The following is a 22,888-nucleotide window of genomic DNA, read 5'->3' as shown; positions in this document are numbered from 1 at the left end:
ATAATTGCGTTAAAAGCAAGTTCAAAGGGGTAATATTTTGATTCCAGCCTGTATATTATTAAACCTAATATTGTAACGTAATTTAATAATTTTTGGACCAATGAAAAATGTGTTGAATAGAGATATAATATATCAGGATAGATTATAAAGAGCAGAGTAGGAAAGTGTCCATAACTCGGTCCATTTTAGCGAAAAAAAAAAACACAATATAGTTATATTATAAAACTAGAAATCGTATATTGTTGAAAAAGTAGTTTGTTAAATAATGTTTGATTCCACTTTTTTGGTTAAAAAAAAATGGAAAAAAAAGTTTAAATATAAATAACGAAAGCTTTTGAATCATGCGTTTTATTTCACTCGAACGTTTCAATGGTTTCCACTAGCGTTTCACCTTTGGAACTGCCTGCGTTCATTTGGCTCACTATTAGGGCGTCGGCGGTCTCGTTTTCCGTTTCTTCGATGTATTCAGTGATGTAGTACTCTTCGCCGTCGAATTGCAGAGTCTCTTCGCCTTCGATTTGAATGTATTGCGATGCCAGATCGTCTTCCAGTTCCGAAGGATCGTCTGCCAATTTCGCGGGTTCGTCGTTTGTATTTGTTTCGTCGTTTATGTCTTGATCTGGTTTTTTTATGCCGTGTTTGGTCTTAAGGTGGAAACTATAAAACAAATGGGTCCGTCAGTGATATAATAATAATATTTTTTATTGTGCTATATTTATTATGCTATAATACTCGTAGTATGAGGAAGTTCTTACGAAAACGCATTAATTCTTGAAGTCATTTTTAGAAATGATAAAGTCAAATTACGAGACTCAATTACAAAAACTCGTGAGTTTAAACCTTCTCCCGAAGAGGCAAACATCGTTAGCGAAACACGTATCGAGAGTAAAAATGAAGAGTTTTGGTTAGTGGTAAAACTGTCTCGTAATTTGAGCATCATACCAAAGGTTCCAACCATAGCACTAAAAGGATAAAGTGTTTCTAATATGCCAATATAACAGTTAGGAAATACTTGCAATTCCAACTCTATATGTTTTAGTGTTTGTTCTTTCATACAGGGTGGCGCACCGAAAACTTTCCAGCCCGCATTTCTCAACCCTAGATTATTTAGGGTATAAGTACACTGTGTCCCATTTTGGATGAGATTGCACGGCACCTCTATAATTTTTTAAGATATAGCTTTACGGTTTTCACGACCCTGTATGTGCAATCTTTACCGACTATTGAAGGCAAGTTCCGTTCTTACGTTTTTACTTGTAAAACAGTAAGTGCTTATTTGCATGTTAACTTTTTTTTTTGCGGTGTTCATGCATATTTGTAATAACAATTATCTGGGATTCCGATTTCCACTGCTTACTGTGCAGCGAAACTTTTGGTGAATGCCTTGCAACGTTGCCAGATTGTGCTCAATTTCCTTGAATTAGAGAGAGCTCAACATGGCTCCGGATGTATATGTGGATACATGCTGCGAGTGTAGCGACAATTTCATTGATAATAACAAGCAGATTAAATGCAGCGGTTGTTCGACTAAGTCTCACGTGCAATACTCTGGTATTAAGGATTCATGGTTAAAAATTGTTGTTGATACACCAAACCTACATTGGCTGTGCAAAAAATGTAATGAAAATGTTACAAAGGCTTTTAAGGGCAACAAAGTCGATACTCAAAATACCATTTTGGAAATTAAGGTTTCCTGTTTGCAGCAGGAGCTTGAGTTAACAAATTGGTTATTAAAAAACTCTGAATATACCATTAACTTGCAGAAAACAAATATAGATTCCCTTGAGAGTAATGAAAATAATAGCTTTAAAACTAAATTATTACCTAATAAAAGTAGCACTTCTAACAAACAACCTTACAACAAATATAGTGATATCGTTAAAGCAAATTCTTCTGCCTTAACTGTTAAAAGTAACAACAAGAATACCAAGGACGATGATGTTTTAAATGATATTACATATTCCGTTAATCCGGGTCAGATTAAAGCTTGCATAAACAATACAACGAAAATTCGTTGTGGAGTTGCAGTACACTGTTAAGACGCTGTAGACGTTAAAAACTAGTTTAATTGCAAAAATGGGCAAAAAATATAATATTGATTAAGCTAAAAGATTAATTATAAAGGGAGTGCGTTTAGAAGGATTAGATACACCGGACCAAATAATAGGCAATATAACGTCTTTAAATGATATATCAGATTTAGCATCTGAAATCAAATATATTAGCAAGTTAAAGCAACGCAATAACGAAATTAACCTTGTGATTGAAGTTTCCCCGGCACTTCGTAAGCGCCTTCTAGTAATAGGAACGGTTTATGTGGGATGGAGCAAGTCAGTTGTGGGGGACTATCTGCATGTTTTCGATGTTGTGCATATGGTCACACCGTAAAAGACTGTCGCGAACAAAAAGACACTTGTCCCAAATGCGGAAAAAAATAATAAATTAAAATAACGTATTTCTGAAAAAAAAATGTGTATTAATTGTGTTAAATTAGGTTCTCACAACAAACATAATGTAAAGTCTATCTCTACTAACCACTATAGCTTTGATCAAAATTGTCTTTCCTATCAGAAATATCTTTTAAAGCTTGGATCTCATATTAACTACGAATAACTTTTTTTACTGGGATAAATAGCTATTTTTGTTTTTTTTTTATATAGTTTATTTTATATCAATAGTTTATAAGAAATGGCTAACAAACAATTAAATTATTATTTAAATGTAGTCAATTTAAATATTAGATCTTTATTGCAAAGTTTTCCGGATTTTCCCAATTTTTTAAACAATAAATATGATATTTTGGGTATAAGTGGAAAAGTAAGAAAATATATGTGTGTGCGGTTTCTATGCCAGGTTATAATTTTTTTAGAAAGGATTGATTAGACAGAGTTGGGGGTGGTGTTGGCATCTCTGTCAGGTCAATGTTTCAGTGCGAAATTGTAAATATTAATGGTAATAATGTAAGCTTTGAATTTATGCTCCTAAATATTAAAATTGGTATACACAATATTGCAATACTTATAATATACAGGCCCCCTAAATCGAAAGCGTTTGAAATTATAAATTTCCTGTAAGAAGTTGTTCCACATCTTTTAGTGACCTATGATTATTCAGTAATTCTCGGAGATCTAAATATTGATATGTTAAATCCCAATTCATTATATTCTATGCTTAACTCTTTTGGGTATGTACAATTAATAAATGAACCAACTCGTATAACAAATACTACTGCAACATGCTTAGATCCCATTTTTATTAACACTAAAGATATTTGTCATAAAAGTGGCACCGTAATTTCGGGTTTAAGTGATCACAACCAAATACCTCTTTGCACTTTAAAATTAGTAGTTAAAAGAGAAAATTTATAACCATTCGCAATTTTAAATATTTCAATGAGATATATTTTAGGATCGATTTATCACATATTTACTGGGATAATATTTATTATCTTGAGGACATAAATAAAAAAGTTCAATATTTATAACAAAATATTAATTGTTTATTTAATATTGATGCACCCTACAGAACTATAAGAGTCAGTAAAAAGCCAGCTCCCTGGTTGACAGACACCTTAAGACTTATTTTAAAGGAACGTGATAAGGCTTTGACTAAATACAAAAATCACAAGTGTTTAGAAAATTGAAAATGTTACACGGAGTGTCGTAATTTTGCGTTGGCATCAATAAGACGAGAAAAAGCTGCATATCTTGCAAGCTTGGAGAGTGACAAAACTGGTAAAAAACTTTGGAAAGGTCTAAAAACTTTAAATATTAAAACAACCAAGAATAATAACGAGCTGCCGTTTAATATATCTAATCCAAATCAAATAAATGATTTTTTTGTAAGCGTCTTTAATAAATCTGATAAATGTGTAAACAAAATTAACTTGTACTCCAGTAATAAATTTACCAAGGATAATTTTCATTTTTCTTTAGTAGACCAAAATACTGTCGAAAAAACTATAAAAAATATTAGGTCCAATGCCTCTGGTGGATAACGTAACTCGACGTATGTTACACTCATGTCTCCCTGATATTCAGGATCATGTCACTCATATTATAAATTGTTGTTTGGAGATAGGATATTGTCCCAGGGCCTGGCGTAAGTCAGTGGTATGTCCGATTCCCAAATCCTCCAGTCCTGAAAGTGTTCAAGATTTGCGTCCGATAAGTTTGCTTCCCGTAATCTCCAAAGTTCTCGAAAGAATAGTCTATATGCAGCTGTCATCATTTTTAATGTCAAATAATATCCTCCCTTCCCATCAGTCTGGTTTTAGGAAACATCATAGTACAGCTAGTTCACTTCTAAACGTCACCGATAATATCATGCGAGCTCTTGACAAAAAGATTTCAGCCATTATGATAGCTCCTGATTTCTCGAAAGCATTTGATGTCATCGATCATAATTTGCTTGTAGCGAAACTGAAATATTATGGCTGTAGTGAGGTTGTTTTGTCCTTTTTTAAAACTTTCTTGTGGCGTAGAACCCAGAAAGTGAGGGTGAATAATCAATATTCTATTTCGAAAAATATTATTTCTGGTGTCTCACAAGGGTCGATCCTAGGCCCATTATTATTTCTTATATATACTTCAGATTTACCCGGTCTAGTTGAAGATTCTAAAATACATCAGTATGCTGATGACACTCAATACATACATTATTTTGACTTTGCTAATTTTGATAACGTGGCTGATACTATTATGGTCTGAACGTAATAAATCAATTTTCAAAAGAGCGTAACCTTGTCATTAATCCTAATAAAACAAAAATGGTTTTGTTTTCAAACCGAGGATCACATAAAAATATAATGGAAACTGTTCACATTCAATTGGATAACGAAACTATGTTGTTCTCTGATACTGTGAAGGTTCTGGGACTTAAAATAGAAAATTATTTAAGGTTTAAGGAACATGTTAATACTCTTCTGCAGAGGTGTTATTTACGCATGCGGATGTTTTATGCCAATAAACACATTTTATCCTTGGTATTATTATAATAATATTATCCTTGCTTAGACCAAATAAATCGTTACCGCCTGCAGCGCGTGCAGAATATTTGTTGTAGATTTATTTTTAACCTCGGAAAGTTTGATCATGTATCAGACTCTATATTTCAGTTGAGGTGGTTAACGCTACCTTACCTATTCAAATTCTTCACTTCTACTTTTCTGTATCGATTATATATTAGTCAAAGTCCTGAATATCTTTTTGAAAAGTTAATACCAAGAAACCAGGTTCACACTCAAAATATTAGATACAATATCTTGACCATGCCGCACCATTCCACGGCTCTGTTCGAGCGATCTTTTACTTATTATGCCGTTAAGTTCTTTAATACTTATAAACCAATATTTAATACTTCGTTAAATGTGTATATGAAATATTATAAACGTTTGTTTTTAAATCAATCCAAAATCTAGTCTAGTTTTTTAGAAGATAAATACTTATATATACTTGTTTCTTTTTTGTTTTTTTTTCTCGTTTTCTTTATTTAAACTGTGAATGTTAGGAAGGTTAAGAATTAAAGACTAGCTTTAAGCTAATCTTCGCCTTTTTGGCAATGTAGTATTAAGTAATATTGTAAGATTAATATTGCTTTTTTTTAATAAAGACATACTATTATTATTATTACTTTTGTTTCTGAAATACAGGCCGAAAACAAAAATGTTCACTTTTTAAGATGTAATTATTTCTCAGGCCCTGTATAATATAGAAAAAAAATTAAAACTGCTTATAATAGATATTTTTACATAAAACTCAGCGGCATATTTAAAAAAAAAAATTAGAGCACTGTTTTTGAGATTGTGCACAAACTTGGTATTTTTTAAATGGAACACTCTATATATTTTAACGTCAAATTTTTGCATTTTTTTTTCTGAATACATTGATATAACACAACCTAATCTTTTGTAAATTTTAGCTTCAAAAATCAGAAAAATCCATATTTATGTTTGTTTTTTTAGTATGGCCATATGCATGCAAAATTCAGGAATTTCAGGAATTTGAACATCGCCTATATCATTGTTTGGCCAGAAACGGGAAACATTTTGAACACTTATTGAAATAAAAACTGATATTTTCATGTTTTGGTTTTCTATCTGAACAAATTAAGATGAACAAACATTTTCTCATTTTCTCGAAAACGAATCGACCGATTTAAAAAAATCAAACGTCAAAATAAAAGACTTCGAAAGACCTTTTAAACAAGCTATTACTCGATACCCCTTGCCATTTAAAATTTTTAAGGGGATGACCCTGGGGGGCAGAGGGTGAAAGAGAAACTTTGACAAACCTTTTGACGTATTTCGGCGTTTGTTTTTTTTTAAACAGTGCTTTTCGATAAATCCGTGGTGGGAAGTTTTCAAATGAACACTCTGTATATTAGTAAATATGACGTATTTTTTGTCGAATCCTGCCACTCAAAAAGCAATTAATAAGCCCCTGCTAAAGGGTTGAAGTTGTGGGATTAAAAATTGAAACAAAAAATCGTTTTTCTAAAATCAAAAATTGAAGAGGGCAGCGTTTTTGTTTCATAAATCAAGAACTTCTAAAAACTAGTGCTAAAAGTATTTAACAATGGTATTGTTTCAAAATCTTTGCCAAGCTGTCATACTGCTACAACTTAAATTAATCTGCAATTTCAAACTTGGCAGTTGTAACAAGAATAAAAAGACCTTTAAAATAAGCTCACACCAAGGTGTGAGTGGGTCAAGACCCCCACTCCTATTTAAGATTTTGAGGGTGGTTGCAACCCCCGCCAAGGAGTAGATGTTAAGGGGTTGAAACAATAACACCTCTACAAAAGGACAAAGCGCTCCAAAAAATTTTGCTCGTGACGTCACGCGTTTGGGCCATGCACTTCAGGTTGATTTTCAGGTGAATTCGGCTGTTGACGCTGTCGTTGTTCGTCCGCGGAAGGCTGCCTGCAACGCTGCCAGACTTTGCAGATTGCCGTGAACATTAGGATGCTCTATTACTATCTTAAAATAATTATAATTAAATCTTTATCTTTAACTGCTCTTACTTTACAATTTAGTTAAAAAAAAGAGTGCATCCTTATTTCTCTTTTCATAATTTAAACTTCCATTTTTTCAAATTTTATCATTTATCTAATACCTTGTTACTTGCCAATAGGAGTTCTTTCTATATAAATCTGACAGCGGCGCATCTACTAATGTGCCGCCTGATGAAACGAGAGGTTAGGTTGTTTATATTTATGTTCTGTGGTTGCCGGTATTTCTGACGAGATCCGCAGTAAACATTAGCTCATTTTTGTGTTTTTTTCTAAAATCGGAACTGTTTATTTCCGCGAAACGTGTATGTTATATTTATGTAACTTTTAAATCGCAAAATCGTACTTTCGGACTAGAAAAATCCTCGGAAAAACCGGGTCTCCGGCGCGCCGCGGTTTTATTTGTTTATATCAGACTTTAATACTTCAGTTCGTGTTTAATTTAATGTTTTTCTACTAGTTTGGCTTGTAGTTTATACCAGAGTGTAAATATGTCTCAAATGTGTTGTGTTCCGGGTTGTAACGGAAACTATAAAAACGGACCTAAAGTGCATGTCTTCGATTTTCCTAAGGATATATAACATAAATATACATAAATCTAAGGGGAAAATGGGTAAAAGCCATACACAGAGATGACTTTGAGCCCACAAACAACACCAAAGTATGTGAAGCTCATTTTCCTGAAGGTAGTATAATAAAGAGTACTTTATTATACGTTTTATTATACATATTAAGTTCAAGATTCCAACACAGGTAAAATTTTTACAATAGATTTACTAAAACCATGACTGAAACTTTTGAAACTTTGTTATATAGCAAGCCAGTTTGTGTTTTAACATCAAAATTTAAAACTCCATATACTTCCCATAGTTTAGATGATTTATATGCAATACTTGAAGCAATAGACCTTACTATTATTACCCTGCCTTTGGAGGAAAATGTTACCAATAATGACAACCCCGACTGTGACTTAAATCTGCCACCTACAAATACTGCTACCGAGACTGCTACAATATCCTTGGCAATACTATTCTCGATCATGCCAAACCATCAAATGACATAAATAAAATGAAATGTGTGTTCCATTTTGTGTCAAACATACTAAAAAGTTTTAAAAACATTGAAGACAACAAAATAGTTCATTCTTTAGATTTTATTTGTGAACAATTAGCTTTGCTTACAACTGCAAAGGAAAGGTACAGATATTCAAGTAGTACAATAATTTTGACTTCTATAATCTATACTATTAGTCCTCATGCATACAAGTATTTAAGAGATTATGGATCCCTAATTTTACCACATCCTCAAACTATAATAGGTATTTGTAACAAACACATGACCGATCCCCACATAGATGAAAAAAAAATGTTTTTAACTTATGCCCGAAATGTGTTTAGTTTACTAAAGGATCATGACAGATTTGTGACACTACTTTTTGATGAAATTCATATTGACCCTTACATGGACTATAAAGGCGGTAATATCACTGGTAACATCAGTCAATAATAAGTCTCTAGCTTCAACGGCATTTACTTTTATGATTACAAGTGTGTGTTCCAGCTTTAAGGAAGTAGTTCACATAGCTCCCATCTCCAAAATTACATCAGACATACTTCATAATTTTATTAAGACAATTATTGAAAATTTAGAGGAGATTGGGTACATAGTTTTTTAATAGTGTGATAATAATGCCATTAGTCATTTTTCAACTGCAGACCAACTTAGCATTGTTTATCCTCATCCCATAGATAATCAGAGACCATTATTTTATATTTGACACAGTTCACTTACTTAAATGTGTATTTAATAATTGGCTTAACTCTAAACCAGACCAAAAATTTTATTTTCCTGATTTTGACACCTCGAAGAAAAAATGTGCTTCTTTTTCTGCAATTAAAAAATTACATGAACTGGAGTATACCTAAGCTTTTTAAGCTTTTAAAGTCAATATATGTATTTATGTGTATATAATAACATTTTTTACTACTTAATGGTATAAAAAAAATTAAAAAAATACCTAAATACGTATGTTGAATTTTGGCGCAGATGTAGGGGAGTTGGGAGTCTGCATTTAATATTACTATACACATATACACCATAATATTTAACCTGACATTCAACCAGAACTAAAACATACCTTTGAATGTTTCCTGAACTCTATTCTATTCCTAGCATTTTTTAAAATAAGCCAAATATTGAGATATTAGCATATGAAATCCCTTGGTTTTTAAAAATCGGTGGCCTACATCGATGACGTCACGCCCCAAGCACTAAGGCCTTGTCTTTGAGTGGGTGTTGGTTGAAAGTATTAAAAAAGTTGTCTCCCTAAATTCAAAAATCGACGGGTCCGAGCATTTTTTAAAAAAGGGCCCCAAAGCTTGCTGGACTGTTTTCGATGGGCCACCCTGTATTTATATAAGCATTTTTAACAGAAAAGGGCCGACGAATGGCTATATTATATTTGGTGAGTGTTTTTACCGATAGGGTTTTGATGACGAGATTATGGATGTGGAATTTTTAGTTTTAGCTTGACTTTAGAAGTAATAAAACGTGTTTTAAAAGATAAAAGAAGTGTATTCTTACAATAATATAAATTTACCTCAATATATTTTTATCAGCAAAACCTCTTCCGCACATCGAACACCGAAAGTCTCCGCCGTGCGTCATCATATGCATGTTCTTATTATACATTTGCCTAAAACCCGCGGAACAGTAATTACACGTGTACGGTTTCACGTTGGTGTGTTGCCATTCGTGTTTCTTCATTTCCCCCTTGGACCTGAAACTTTTATCGCAATACTGACAGGCGTACGGACGGGCTCCCGTATGCGTTAACTCGTGACGTTTTAGGGAGGTTGTCGTGTAAAATCTGCAAATAATAATTCGTTATTACAGCGATGTAGTCAACAAAACTAAAAATAAATAATTATTTCTTGCTGCAGACATTTCGAATTATAACCAAGCCATTCTTAGGGCTGTTTTTTTTGACCAAAATACCCTGTAACTGACTATAATCTGGTCACTATCACATTTCAATGTGTTGTTTCTTATCTCTACGGCTGATTTGGTCCAGCCTGTTTCAATAAGTCAGGTGAGATCTAACAAGTTTTTGGAAATTGTGATTGATAGTTGACTAAGTTGGTAAAGGTCACACATTAATCATTGCTAAGCTTGTTACTCATAACGTTGCTATTCAGAAACCGAAAAGTCTTGTTGACAAAAAAAATGTTACGTCTTATTATGCTCATGTAAAATCATTGTTAAGTTATGCCATAGTATCCTGGGCTAATTGCCCAGTTAATTAACCTAATATGCTTTTAAAAGGTTCAGGGGAATCCTATTTCCTAGAAATTATTTCCCAATTACTACTTATTCAGTTATTCTACTTATATACTGCGTGTACTAGTGTCCTCTGTATATTCGAAAAAATCTAAATTATTTTGTAATAGTAGAAGATATGCCAGACAACTCTCCACTCTAGACCAGACAAGATATAATTTGAATGTAGATAATGCAGATTATAAAGAATGTTTTTTTAGAGACGGAGAACTTTCATTTGGCAACACTGTTTTTTATGACAGCCGACCTGAAACCCCAGGATCAGCAGAATTGCCGAATTTGGGGGGACGAGAATCCACGAGCTACTGGCGAAAAACCGCTACATCCAGAAAAACTAACCGTTTGGTGCGCTTTATGGGCCGGTGGAATCATTGCTCCTTATGTCTTCAGAAATGCTGATAGTCAGAACGTTACAGTAAACGGTGAGCGATACAGAAACATGATAACCAACTTTTTTGTGCCTCAATTGGAAGCCGTTGCAGAAACGTGCCATATGCCCGTGCCACTTGCCCGAAATCATTTTTAAATATTAATGCCAAAAAAAATCTTTAATATAAAAGCAAATTCGTTCATATCAATAAAATATTTTGTGTTTAATTTCAATTTAAAATTCTCCGCCTCTAAAAAAAAACAGTCTTTATATATAGTTTATTTAGTCAAAAACTAATAGAAGTTATACAAGGTTACTTAATAATTACCATATTACTTTACTTTATTTTTAAAAAAGAATTGAATAACTAACAAACACTATGCAATTACCACAAACATATGTATATTATCAAAAAACGAGACACAAACCAGACAAAACATGAATTTTTTTTTAGAAATAACTGGTTTATTATACTAAATTTATGATTAAATGATGTTTGCAAGCCCTTTTAAAAAACTTTATACTTTTGATTGTTTTGATTTCTATTGGCAACATATTGTATTTGTTTAGACCATTAAAAAAGAATGAATTTTGAGCACGTTATTGAGAAACTTTAGAGATATAAAAATTACTTCTCGATCGCGTGTTATGATCATGTATTTTGGCAGAGAATGTGACTTTACTCAACAGATACTGTGGAGCATGACCAATTTTAATCTTATGGACAAATGTCAGCGTATTGAGTAGAAAATGCTCTCTGACTGGTAACTATTCTAAGACCTGTAACATATCTTTTATTAAGGTCAATCTTGGTTTACCTAGTATACGCATGGCCCTATTTTGCAACTTTTTAAGTCGAGACAAGTCATTTGGTTTTAATAAAAATAATAGACTACAAAAATAATTAAAGTGAGGCAGGATAAGTACATTGTAAATAGTTTTTTTATCCATAAGCTTAAGTAAGGTGAACATCTAGATAAATAATAAATCTTATATGAAATCTTCTTAATGATCTCAAATACATGACCTTTAAAATTTAACCGATCTATCTTTATGCCTAAGTATTTAATTTTTGTTACACATTCTATCGAATGTTCGCCTATTTTTATACTGTGCTGGTAAGTGTCTATAAAACATTCCTTTGCTATTATCATATACTTTGTTTTAAAGATGTTAACTATTAAATCATTTAAATTACACCACTCATGAACCGATTTTAAAATATTATTTAATTTTTAAAATCGGTATAAATATTATTATTTAACTTGAAGCTCATGTGTGTTTAATGTAGTAAAATTAAATAAAGCATCAAAAATCAAAAAGATAAGTTGTGCATTCTTCAACATAATCTATTAAATCATTAATATATATTACAAATAGCAACGATCCTAATACACTACCCTGTGGAACACCATATTTATTTATTAACGGTTCTGATAAAACATCATTAATTTTTAATACCTGTTTTATATCTTTTAAATACATGCTAAACCATTTCAAAACAACCCCCTCTAAACCTATACTTTTTAATTTTGTTATTAATCAGATATACCCATATCGTGCAATAATAGTAACATAGAGGATATCTGGATTAAATTATGTTTTTCTTCTCAAAACTTGTATTTATGTAGTACTTATATACCTCCAAGGATGTCATATGACACTTATAGTGAATTTTTTGATACTGCAGAAAGGTATCTACAAGGCCAAAATAATAAAATTCTTATTTTAGGGGACTTTAATATACCCACTTTAGTAGATGTAGAAAATGGGAATATTTTTAATAACATAGAAAGTAGATATTTACAAATGATAAACCTCTTAGACTTGCGACAACATAATAAAATTCTTAACGACAGAAATAGGGTTTTTGATCTTGTTTTGAGCAATTTTTTTCTTTAACTTTAAATAGAAACGACTCTCCTTTTATAAGGGAATATCCGGTATAATCATACCACTTTGTTTTGCAAACTTGAATTTAGCAATACTTCTAACAAAAAAACTTTTAATAGCCAATATAACTATAAAAAGGCAGACTTTTTAAAACTTTACAAATTGTTTGAAAATGTTAACAGGGATGATCTAAAAAGCAGTTCTGATGTAAACCAAGTGACAAATATTTTTTTCAAAAAAATATATGATATTTTGGATAAATGTGTACCAATGGCACCTGAATGTAAAAAGGATTACCTACCGTGGTTTACTAAATAAATAATTTTAAATTTAAAAAGAAAGGAAAGATTGAGAAAAAAATACAAAAAATCTAATAGCAGATAGAGCAAATTTCATTTATATCAGAAGTAAAGTAAAAAGTGACATTAAAATTGCATATAAAAAATACATAGAGGAGGTAAAAACAAAAATAGCTAGCGACCCTAGTAACTTCTGGAGGTACACAAGTTCAACAAAGTCAAGTACTAATTCATCCAATACACCAATGTTATACAGAGACCAGGAAATAATCGAGAGCAGGGATATCGCTGACGCTTTTGCCTCGCATTTTTCTAGTATTGTTCAATCAGATCCCTCTGGCTACACCCTGGATTTTACTCCGGCGGTTCCTCTGATAAATGCAACTTTGTTTGTAAAGGGTATTATTGTGGAATATATTAGGGTTGCCGTAAAAAAATTAAAACCTAAAAAATCGGTCGGGCCAGATAGGATACCACCCTATATCTTTAAAGCATGTATTGATTTTCTAAGCTAAGATAAGCCCTTATTAATAATATTTAACCTAATATTGGAAAAAAAATGTATCCAGATTTATGGAAAACCTCAAAAATAGCTCCTATATTTAAAAGTGGTGACAAGGCTGATATTTCAAATTATAGACCTGTAGCATTAATTTGTTGTCCAACCAAAATTTTTGAATCAATATTATATATCAAAATTTATAATCATATAATCGGTGTTATCACTGAAAAACAGCACGGTTTTATGAATAAGAGGTCAACAGTCACAAATTTAACCACATTTTTGCAGAAGCTGAATGGCGTGGTTGACTCTAACGAACAGGTAGATGTTATATATACCGATTTTTCTAAAGCGTTCGATAGAGTCAACCACGACATTTTGTTAAGAACGCTAGATTGGTTTGGCTTATCGCACGATCTTCTGCAGTTGTTTGCTTCATTCTTGCAATCAAGGATACAGTATGTAGTATATAGAGAGTGTACATCTCGAAGTTTTGTCGTTTTGTCAGGGGTGCCTCAGGGGTCTAACCTGGGGCCATTGCTTTTCTTATGTCTTATCAACGATCTACCATTGTGCTTAAAATATTGTGATGGTAAAATATTTGCCGATGATTTTAAATTTTATAGAGCAATTAATAATATGAAGGACTGCGAACTCTTTCAGCATGACCTGAATAGAGTAATACGTTGGGCAAAACAAAACAAATTATCTTTTAATGTTGAAAAGTGTATTACAGTAAATTTTACTAGAAAAAAAGTGCCAATTAATTACAATTATAAAATGGGTACTAATGTCTTAAAATGTAAAACAGAAATAAAAGACTTGGGAGTAGTTTTCGACAATAAGTTGCATTTCGATGCGCATATTAACACAGTTGTTAATAAGGCATTTAAGATTTTAGGATTTATAATTCGTAATGCCTGTAACTTTACTAATTTAAAGACCATTACTACTCTCTATAATGTCTATGTTCGCAGCATATTGGAATATGCCTCGATTGTTTGGTGTCCATTCTATTCGGTTTACGAACAAATGTTGGAAAAAGTTTAAAAAAGGGTTTTGCGGTATTTGTACTATAAAAAAACATGGTGTGTATCTGATGGATATATCTTATGAAAACCTTTTGACAGAATTTAAATTAAAAAAACTTACTTCCAGAAGAACTGTGGCCTGCTTGTTGTTTACACATAAGATCCTTCATAATAATATAGATTGTTCATTTCTTCTCGAAAAACTGCTGTTAACGGTAAATATTCATAACAATAAAGATTTAGGAACTTTTTATATAAAGAAAACAAATACCAATTTAGGTAAAAAGTCGCCAATTTTTCGAATGTCCAGTGCCACCAACCTACTATTTCATATTGACATATGTTACGAACTATTTGGGAAATTTAAAAAGATATATCTAATGTATATATTTTTATTTTTTTTTTTTCCTTTTAGTTTTTTTTTAAGTTACCTAATGTGTTATCTGGGAGGCAAAGAATCTATTTTTTTTTTAATTTTGTTATATGTAGTGCTTACTTACTGTGCTTATTAGTCATTATGGACCAATTGTAATCATTTAATGGACTTTGTGTCTGTAGATTGCATAAATAAATAAAAAAAAAGAACGGTTTTGCAATAAATACATAATATACCTGCTTTCCGTTTAACTGCCAAGTTTAAAACTTCCTATATTTAGGCATTAAAAATATATAATCACCTGCCAACTGCACTCATAAGTCGGTTATTTGGCAACCCAAAATTCTTTAAAGTGAAATTGATAGATTTGCTTTGCAATAACCCAATTTATAATTTAAATTAATTTTCTCTATCAATTGGATATAAAGTCAAGTCCTCTTTTAATAGCAACTAATATTTATGTTATATCCAATTTTCCCACAACAAATGTCACCTTCACAAAGTCACCCAGTCCTTGGTTCTCACCGGATCAAATAACACTTATCTAAACCAGATAAGTCATTTCCCAGACGCCGGATCAGCAGACACCCACACACACGGTCAACCAAGATGCCTGTTCCCACTGAATCGGCATATTTTACGTATAAATAGGATAACAAAAACTATTGAAAAAGATTTAATTAGATTAGACTCTTTAAGTTAAGTCATGATACTGTAATTTTTGATTTTATATAATAAAAATATTTTTTAAAAAGTTAATTTTAAAATCAGTGATATAACAATTGGCGCAGTCGATAGTAGGATCTGACAACGTTGCTAGAACACGAGCATTCTAACTAGTAACGGTGGATCCCTATCCTTTAACAGAAAAAGAACCATAAAAGAATCCCGAAGTCATAATTCTGCACGTCCTGACGTCCTCACTCACGGCGAACTACGGAAGGAACACCTGGTGAAGCCCCTGGTAGTTAAATCGGCGTAGAGAACAAGACGATCAACTAGATGATTTCCTTACTGTAAGTACAATATTGAATCATCACGTGTTTATATTTTATTGTTTTATAATTTTATTGATTTGAATATTTAATCAAAGTTAGTCAAACTGCACGACTATTTAATATTTATGATTTGATTATTCTGTTAATCAGAAAAAGAGAAACTAAACTTCAATAAAAGAAGTATTTAAAAATTTTAAATAACAATACATTTATCTGTAATAACAAATAATTCCTTTTTCAATTATTTTTAAGTTAAAATATTTACAAATTGCTTGTAGTTTTATTTTATTTACTATCGATTTATTGATCACCATGACAGACAACGATAATAATGTTGCGAATAATGCTGCAGAAATAGAACCATATAAACTATCAGAAATTTTCTCAATAATTCCTGAGTTTGAAGGAGATCAAATTTTTCTTCAAACATTTCTTAATGCTTGCGATTGTGCTTATAACATGTCCACCAGAAATCAGAAACATCTATTAGTAATTCATATCAAAAATAAATTACGCGGAAGAGCAGCACAGCTAATAAGCTCTAGAAACCCTTTATCATACTCAGAAATAAAGCATCTACTTAACTCTCATTTTGGTGATACTAGAGACCTATCCTCACTCATTCAGGACTTGCAACGCGTTAAACAAATAACAAACGAATCTCCTTTAACATTCCTAAATCGTGTTCAGACCTTAAATGCAAAAATGCATGCAAATATTCAGAAATCTAATTTGTCAACTGACGAAAAACAAGCACAAATAACCCTAATCGAATCAATGGCACTCAGTACCTTACTAACAGGATTAGAACCCAGAATTGGTCATATCATTCGAGCAAGTAACCCAAGAGATCTTTTAGAAGCCCAGGTTCGCATAAGACGTGAACTTCAACTGTCTTACTTTGAAAATCAAAAAGCTGTTAAACCGAACCCTCCTAAACCAATTTCTAATCAACCAATAAACAAAAGACCCAATCTTCAACCACCCAAATGTCATTCATGTGGCCGCATTGGTCATTATGCTAATGAATGTCGCTCACAACAACGACCAAATTATTTTCAAAATGGCAACAACAACAATTTCCAAAGACCCCTCTTTAATAACAATCAGCCTAATCCTATTCAACAAAATAGACCCAATGAACAAAGACCCCACTTTTCATCTTCTAACCCACAACCAAATAATTTTCAATCACGTCCTTCAGTAATACAAAGAAATCCAAATTTAAATCCCGACAAGTTTAGAGCCCATTTTGTCAATCACGATCCTAACTATGAAAATAGCTACCCTAATAACTATTATCAATCACACGATAGATATGATTTTCCCTCAGAATTCAACCAATACGATCAATCAGCAGATCAGATCGATATCCAAAATTATCAGGATTTTCTATCCCTATCCAATCAAAACCACCCACCAGACCTTACGTCCAATATGACCCACGAATCAGAAAACCAGTCAGAAATGACAGAAATCCAAGACCAAATTCAGACATTGAATCTAGACGATTTCGACCCGTCACTGAATTTCCCGGAACAGAATTTTATGTAAACCCCCTTTTAACAGTCAATCCTAAAAACTTATACTACATTACAGACGCGACAAATACCTTAAAACTATTAATCGATACAGGTGCAGGTATTTCAATATTTAAAGAAAATGCCGTGAAAAATTTTAAACAACGTTTTCCCGAAAAAGTTTCTATCCAAGGTATTACCGCTGAAAAACTTCTTATTACAGAATCGACCCTTGTACCCTTTAAAGTCGGAGACCCACATAAAGTCTATATATACAATTTAGATATTGATTTTGACGGAATCTTAGGTCTTGATTTTTTGGAACATTATAAATGCACTATTGATTTAAACAACAAACAATTAATAACTTATTTTAAAACCGTGCCACTTTACAAAATTGAGAAATCTACAGATTTTAAAGAAGAGAGTTCTTCCTCTAAAAGAAATTATCCAAATAAAATTAATATTCCAGCCAGAACAGAACAAATATTCAAACTTAAATGCAATCTCTCAAATACAGACGCTATTTTATCTAGACAAGAAATCGAAAAAGTCCACATCCCTAATGCTTTAGTTCACATAAATACAAATGGTGAATTTTTTACGTCAATAGTCAATGCTAATGCTATCCCTAAAAGTATAGAATTTTCCGATATTCAAATTGAACCTTTTGTTTCACATACCCTACTAAATTACAATACTTCTGAAATTCAATCCAATTCATCCAGCAATCGAATTAAGAATATCAAAAACCAACTTCGCACAGAACATCTAAACGAAGAAGAAACTGAACTTATTACTAATCTTTGTCTTGAATACGAATACATATTTTATCTCGAAGGCGATATACTTTCTTTCACTAATGAAATCAAACATCAAATTGAAACAAATAATGCCAGGCCCATTTTCACTAAGTCCTATAGATACCCTCACGTCCATAAAAAGGAAGTAAAATCTCAAGTAAGCAAAATGTTAGATCAAGGCATTATCAGGCCCTCTATTTCCCCATGGTCCTCCCCAGTTTGGGTTGTGCCCAAAAAAATGGATTCTTCTGGAAAACAGAAGTGGAGAGTAGTCATCGACTACAGAAAACTTAATGAAACTACCGTGGATGATAAATACCCACTACCCAACATCTCTGATTTACTTGATCAACTTGGAAAGTGTCATTATTTCACTACACTTGACCTCGCATCTGGTTTTCACCAGATAGAAATCGACCCCAAAGACATTCCGAAAACAGCATTTTCTGTTGAAAACGGTCATTATGAGTTCATCAGAATGCCGTTTGGTCTTAAAAATGCCCCGTCCACCTTCCAACGCGTCATGGACAATATCCTCCTTGGCATTTTAAATGAACGCTGTCTTGTCTATATGGACGATATAATCGTTTACTCATCCACAATTCATGATCACATTAACCGACTAACCGATGTTTTCAAACGCCTAAGGAAATCCAACCTTAAAATTCAACCAGACAAGTGTGAGTTCCTTAGAAAAGAAGTAGCTTACCTTGGCCATTTGATAACACAAGAAGGAGTAAAACCAAATCCCGAAAAAATTAAATGCATAAAAAATTTTCCAACATTAAAATCTCCGAAAGATATTAAGTCCTTCCTTGGTCTTACTGGGTATTATCGACGGTTTATCCCAAATTTCGCCAAAATTTCTAAACCATTAACAAGATTACTCCAAAAGGATGTACCTTTTGACTTTGATGCAGATTGCAGACATGCTTTCGACGAGCTCAAAAATGCGTTAATTTCAGACCCAATTTTAATATATCCAAATTTCGATGAACCATTCCTTCTAACCACTGATGCGAGTGCATATGCAATAGGCGCTGTCCTATCTCAAGGCCCCGTTGGCAAAGATTTACCCATTGCCTTTGCGTCAAGAACACTATGCAGTGCTGAAACAAAATATTCCACCATTGAAAGGGAACTCCTTGCAATTGTGTGGGCAGTAAAGCAATTTCGTCCATACTTATATGGAAGAAAATTTACTCTAGTCACTGACCATCGCCCTCTCACGTGGCTCTTTTCAATTAAAGACCCCGGAAGCAGATTAGCACGCTGGCGTTTAAAGTTAGAAGAATATAACTACAAAATTATTCATAAACCTGGAAAAGTAAACAAAAACGCGGACGCCCTTTCTAGAATTAAAATTAATCATTTTCAAGATTGCTCAAATTTTCAAAAGAAGATTTCAATTTTCGCTTCAAACGAAGACGATTCTGACTCAACCCTAAGTGCTGATGAAAAATCAGATGAAGTAATAGTAGACGATAAAAAAATAACTGAAGAATATAATAATTTTGCCCATTTATACGAAACAACATCTTTAATTGACTACTCTAAAATCGAAATTTCAAATGAACAACTTTTAGAAAATACTCATAAAAGAATAGTCACCTTTTTTTTGGCAAAACAAACTAGAAGAGCTTCATCATAAAATATTAGATGATATCTTTGAAGAAGACGCTAACTTTGGAGCAAACCAAATTAATATATTTTCTAGCAGATCTGTCAAAAATCGAAATTATTTAATAATTCCCCTTCCTTTCGACCCTGAAATGGTAGTTCAGCATTTGTTTTACGTGATTTATACGGGACAAAATAAATTTGATATGTCAATCACTTATTACGTCGAAAACCGCCTTGAATTACCTATTTTAGAAATTTTATCTTACGTTTTCGCCGACAAAGACATTAAAATCAAAATTTGCCAAAATCTCATTAAAACTCCCGACGCTGACGAAATTCCCCAAATTCTAGATCATTACCATCGCGGTAAAACTAACTTACACCGTGGCATTAATGAAACGACACGTCGAATAAAAGAAAAATACAATTGGCCAGGTCTTTCAAAAGACGTTGAAAATCTTATAAAATCATGCGAAACCTGTCAAAAAGTTAAAGCCTGTAGGAAAAACCTAAACAACCCTCTTGTAATAACCGAAACTCCTAAAACACCATTTGAACGTATTAATCTCGATATTTATGAATACCCAACTAGAAATTACGCACTGACCATAAGAGATGAACTCACTAAATTTACGCAGGCATACCCTTTAAGTGACAAAACTGCCAAAACAGTAATCAACACCCTTCTATTATTCTTTCAACATTATGGCACTCCCTTAAGGATCCATGCAGATTATGGCCGTGAATTTGACAATATCCTTATGAAAGATCTTTGCGAACTCTATGAGATAAAACTAACATTTTCTAGTGTAAGCCACCCTCAATCCAATGGCTCAATCGAAAGATTCCATGCAACTTTAGGAGAAATGATTCGGGCTAATCAAGCCGAAAATCCAAACGATCACCCTTTCAACATATTACCATATGCTGTTATTTGTTATAACAACACAAAAAATAAAACACACGGATTCACACCATATGAGCTTATTTTTGGGCATACGTCCTCCAGACCTCCTGAAACCATCTATAATGAAAAAGCTTTAATATCTAAATATGTACGAGACTTAAGCAATCGAATGCAATACTTCTATAAAGTTGCACGATCTAAAACTGATAGAAAAAAAGAAAAAGCTAAGGAACGTTTTGATCAACATCTTTCCCAAAACCCTCCAAACTATCAAGTAGGTAATAAAGTATATATTAAAGAATCTCAAATTGCAAATAAAGCAGCGAATAAGTTTAACGGACCCTTTGAAATTCTCGAAATTCTTAAAAACTCAGCAATTGTATTAAATCCCCAAACAAATCAAAAATCAAAAATAAATTTTGATAGAATGAAACCCTATCATGAGTAAATTCTCTTTCAGATTCTTCGGACTGTTTCCAGTCATCCTTTGCCAATATTCCATAACACCGATCAACAATACCATTGGAATCTTCTTTCACGAAGAATCAAAATTAAAAATTTCTAATAACAAATGGACCCTTCTTGTTTATAAAGATTTAGAACTAATAAAAAATACAATAGAAAATAATGATAAAATACTAAACAACTTGTTAAACACCCTCGATGAAGACGTACCTCGAATGTTAGCTTTTAAGACGGAAGTCCAAACTCACGTTAGTCTCCTTAGACAAATATCAAACTCCATAAATCAAAAATACTCAGACATTATGGTTGACACACGCAAATACATTTTTAGAGAAAAACGTGGATTAATAAACGGTATGGGATCAATTTGGAAATCCATAACTGGAAATCTAGATGCCTCAGACGGTGAATATTTTAATGAATGGATAGACAAACTAGCACGTGACGAACATGAACTAGAGAACCTCTTAAAAAATCAAATTTCCGTAACAACCTCAGTAATAAAGAACTTTAACGCCACCATCCAAAAACTTCAAGTTGACGAGGAAACATTTAATAAAGATATAGAGGAAATTAGGAATTCAATAATGGATATTTCTGATCAACTTAAATACTACTCATCCCAAATCGCAATTTTAAACATTTGTGAATCATTAATGGAGAGTTATTCATTTATTGAAAACTATCTTAATGATGTCATAAATGCAATAACTTTCGCAAGATTAAAAATACTACATAGTTCAATCATCACCCCGCAAGACTTAATTGAGTCCTTAAAGCACATATCACAATCATTACAAACCAATAACCTTCCATTACCAATCTACACTTCTAGTGTGGCTCAATATCTCGATATAATAGAACTACAAGCATACCAAATAGATTCTAGAATAATTTTTGTTCTCAACATACCACTGGTAGATCCTGAAAAATATACTTTGTTTAATTTGTATCCAATTCCAATATTGGATAGTCGAACAGGTCTTCATCATATTTTAACTACATCATATAAACACATTGCGCGAAATGATGATTCACTGTTGTATGTAACAATCCGGAACCTAGCAACATGTAAATCTCTTGGAGGAAGAACAAAACTATGTTCCAGTATTCTTCCATATCCAATAGACACAGACGCCATCTGTGAAGCCCAACTCCTCAGACAACTAAGTAATCTACCCAGGACATGCCAGACTTCCATAATACTTGCAAAAGATTACAACATCCAAGAAATTAGCCAAAACTTATGGCTAATAGCCGTTGCTGACCCTCTTCCCATAACAATCAAATGTGGTACCAGAGATATCGTCACGAAAATCACTAACAACAATACACTCTTGAAACTCCAACCTGAATGTAATGCATTTGTTGGCAGCACGAGAATCCACGCCCAAAAACAGATTGACACACATGACAACATCACTTATAGCAGTCATCCAGTCATTATACCCTATAGCTGCTGTGACCACATACCAGAAAAAATACATTTGCCCGATTTGAAACCACTTAAACTGAATAAATTGAACGTAGAGGACCTCAACATAGCACAACATAAGCTAAACCAATATTCTGACGAACTGGACCGGCTCATAAAGCAACCTTTTGTTAACAAACACATAAGCTGGTTTACTATTTTAACAATAATCTTGATTGTAGTATTGCTCATCCTCTACATCACCTGTAAATGCAAAAAACGAAGAAATCTCAAAATAGGAATCGCCACTTCAAGCGATGACTATCCTCCTTCACCA

General features: G+C 32.6%; 1 protein-coding gene across 2 annotated transcripts in view; it reads right to left on the bottom strand.

The window, feature by feature from the left end:
- Nucleotides 1-212: 212 nt before the first annotated feature.
- Nucleotides 213-22,888, bottom strand: part of LOC126739293 (zinc finger protein 287-like) — a 34,074-nt gene continuing 11,398 nt past the window's right edge. For both annotated transcript variants that reach the window (XM_050444911.1, XM_050444913.1), the window contains exons 6-7: nucleotides 9,611-9,880; nucleotides 213-657 (exon numbers count right to left, since the gene is read on the bottom strand). In XM_050444911.1, coding sequence (XP_050300868.1) covers nucleotides 354-657; nucleotides 9,611-9,880 — 574 coding nt within the window. In that variant the 3' untranslated portion in view covers nucleotides 213-353. The remainder of the gene's footprint in view (nucleotides 658-9,610; nucleotides 9,881-22,888) is intronic.

Source organism: Anthonomus grandis, chromosome 8 (genome assembly GCF_022605725.1).
Source record: "Anthonomus grandis grandis chromosome 8, icAntGran1.3, whole genome shotgun sequence".
Taxonomy (NCBI): Eukaryota; Metazoa; Arthropoda; class Insecta; order Coleoptera; family Curculionidae; genus Anthonomus; species Anthonomus grandis.
Note: the sequence above shows the minus strand (reverse complement) of the source record. Positions and strands in the feature narration are given on the sequence as shown.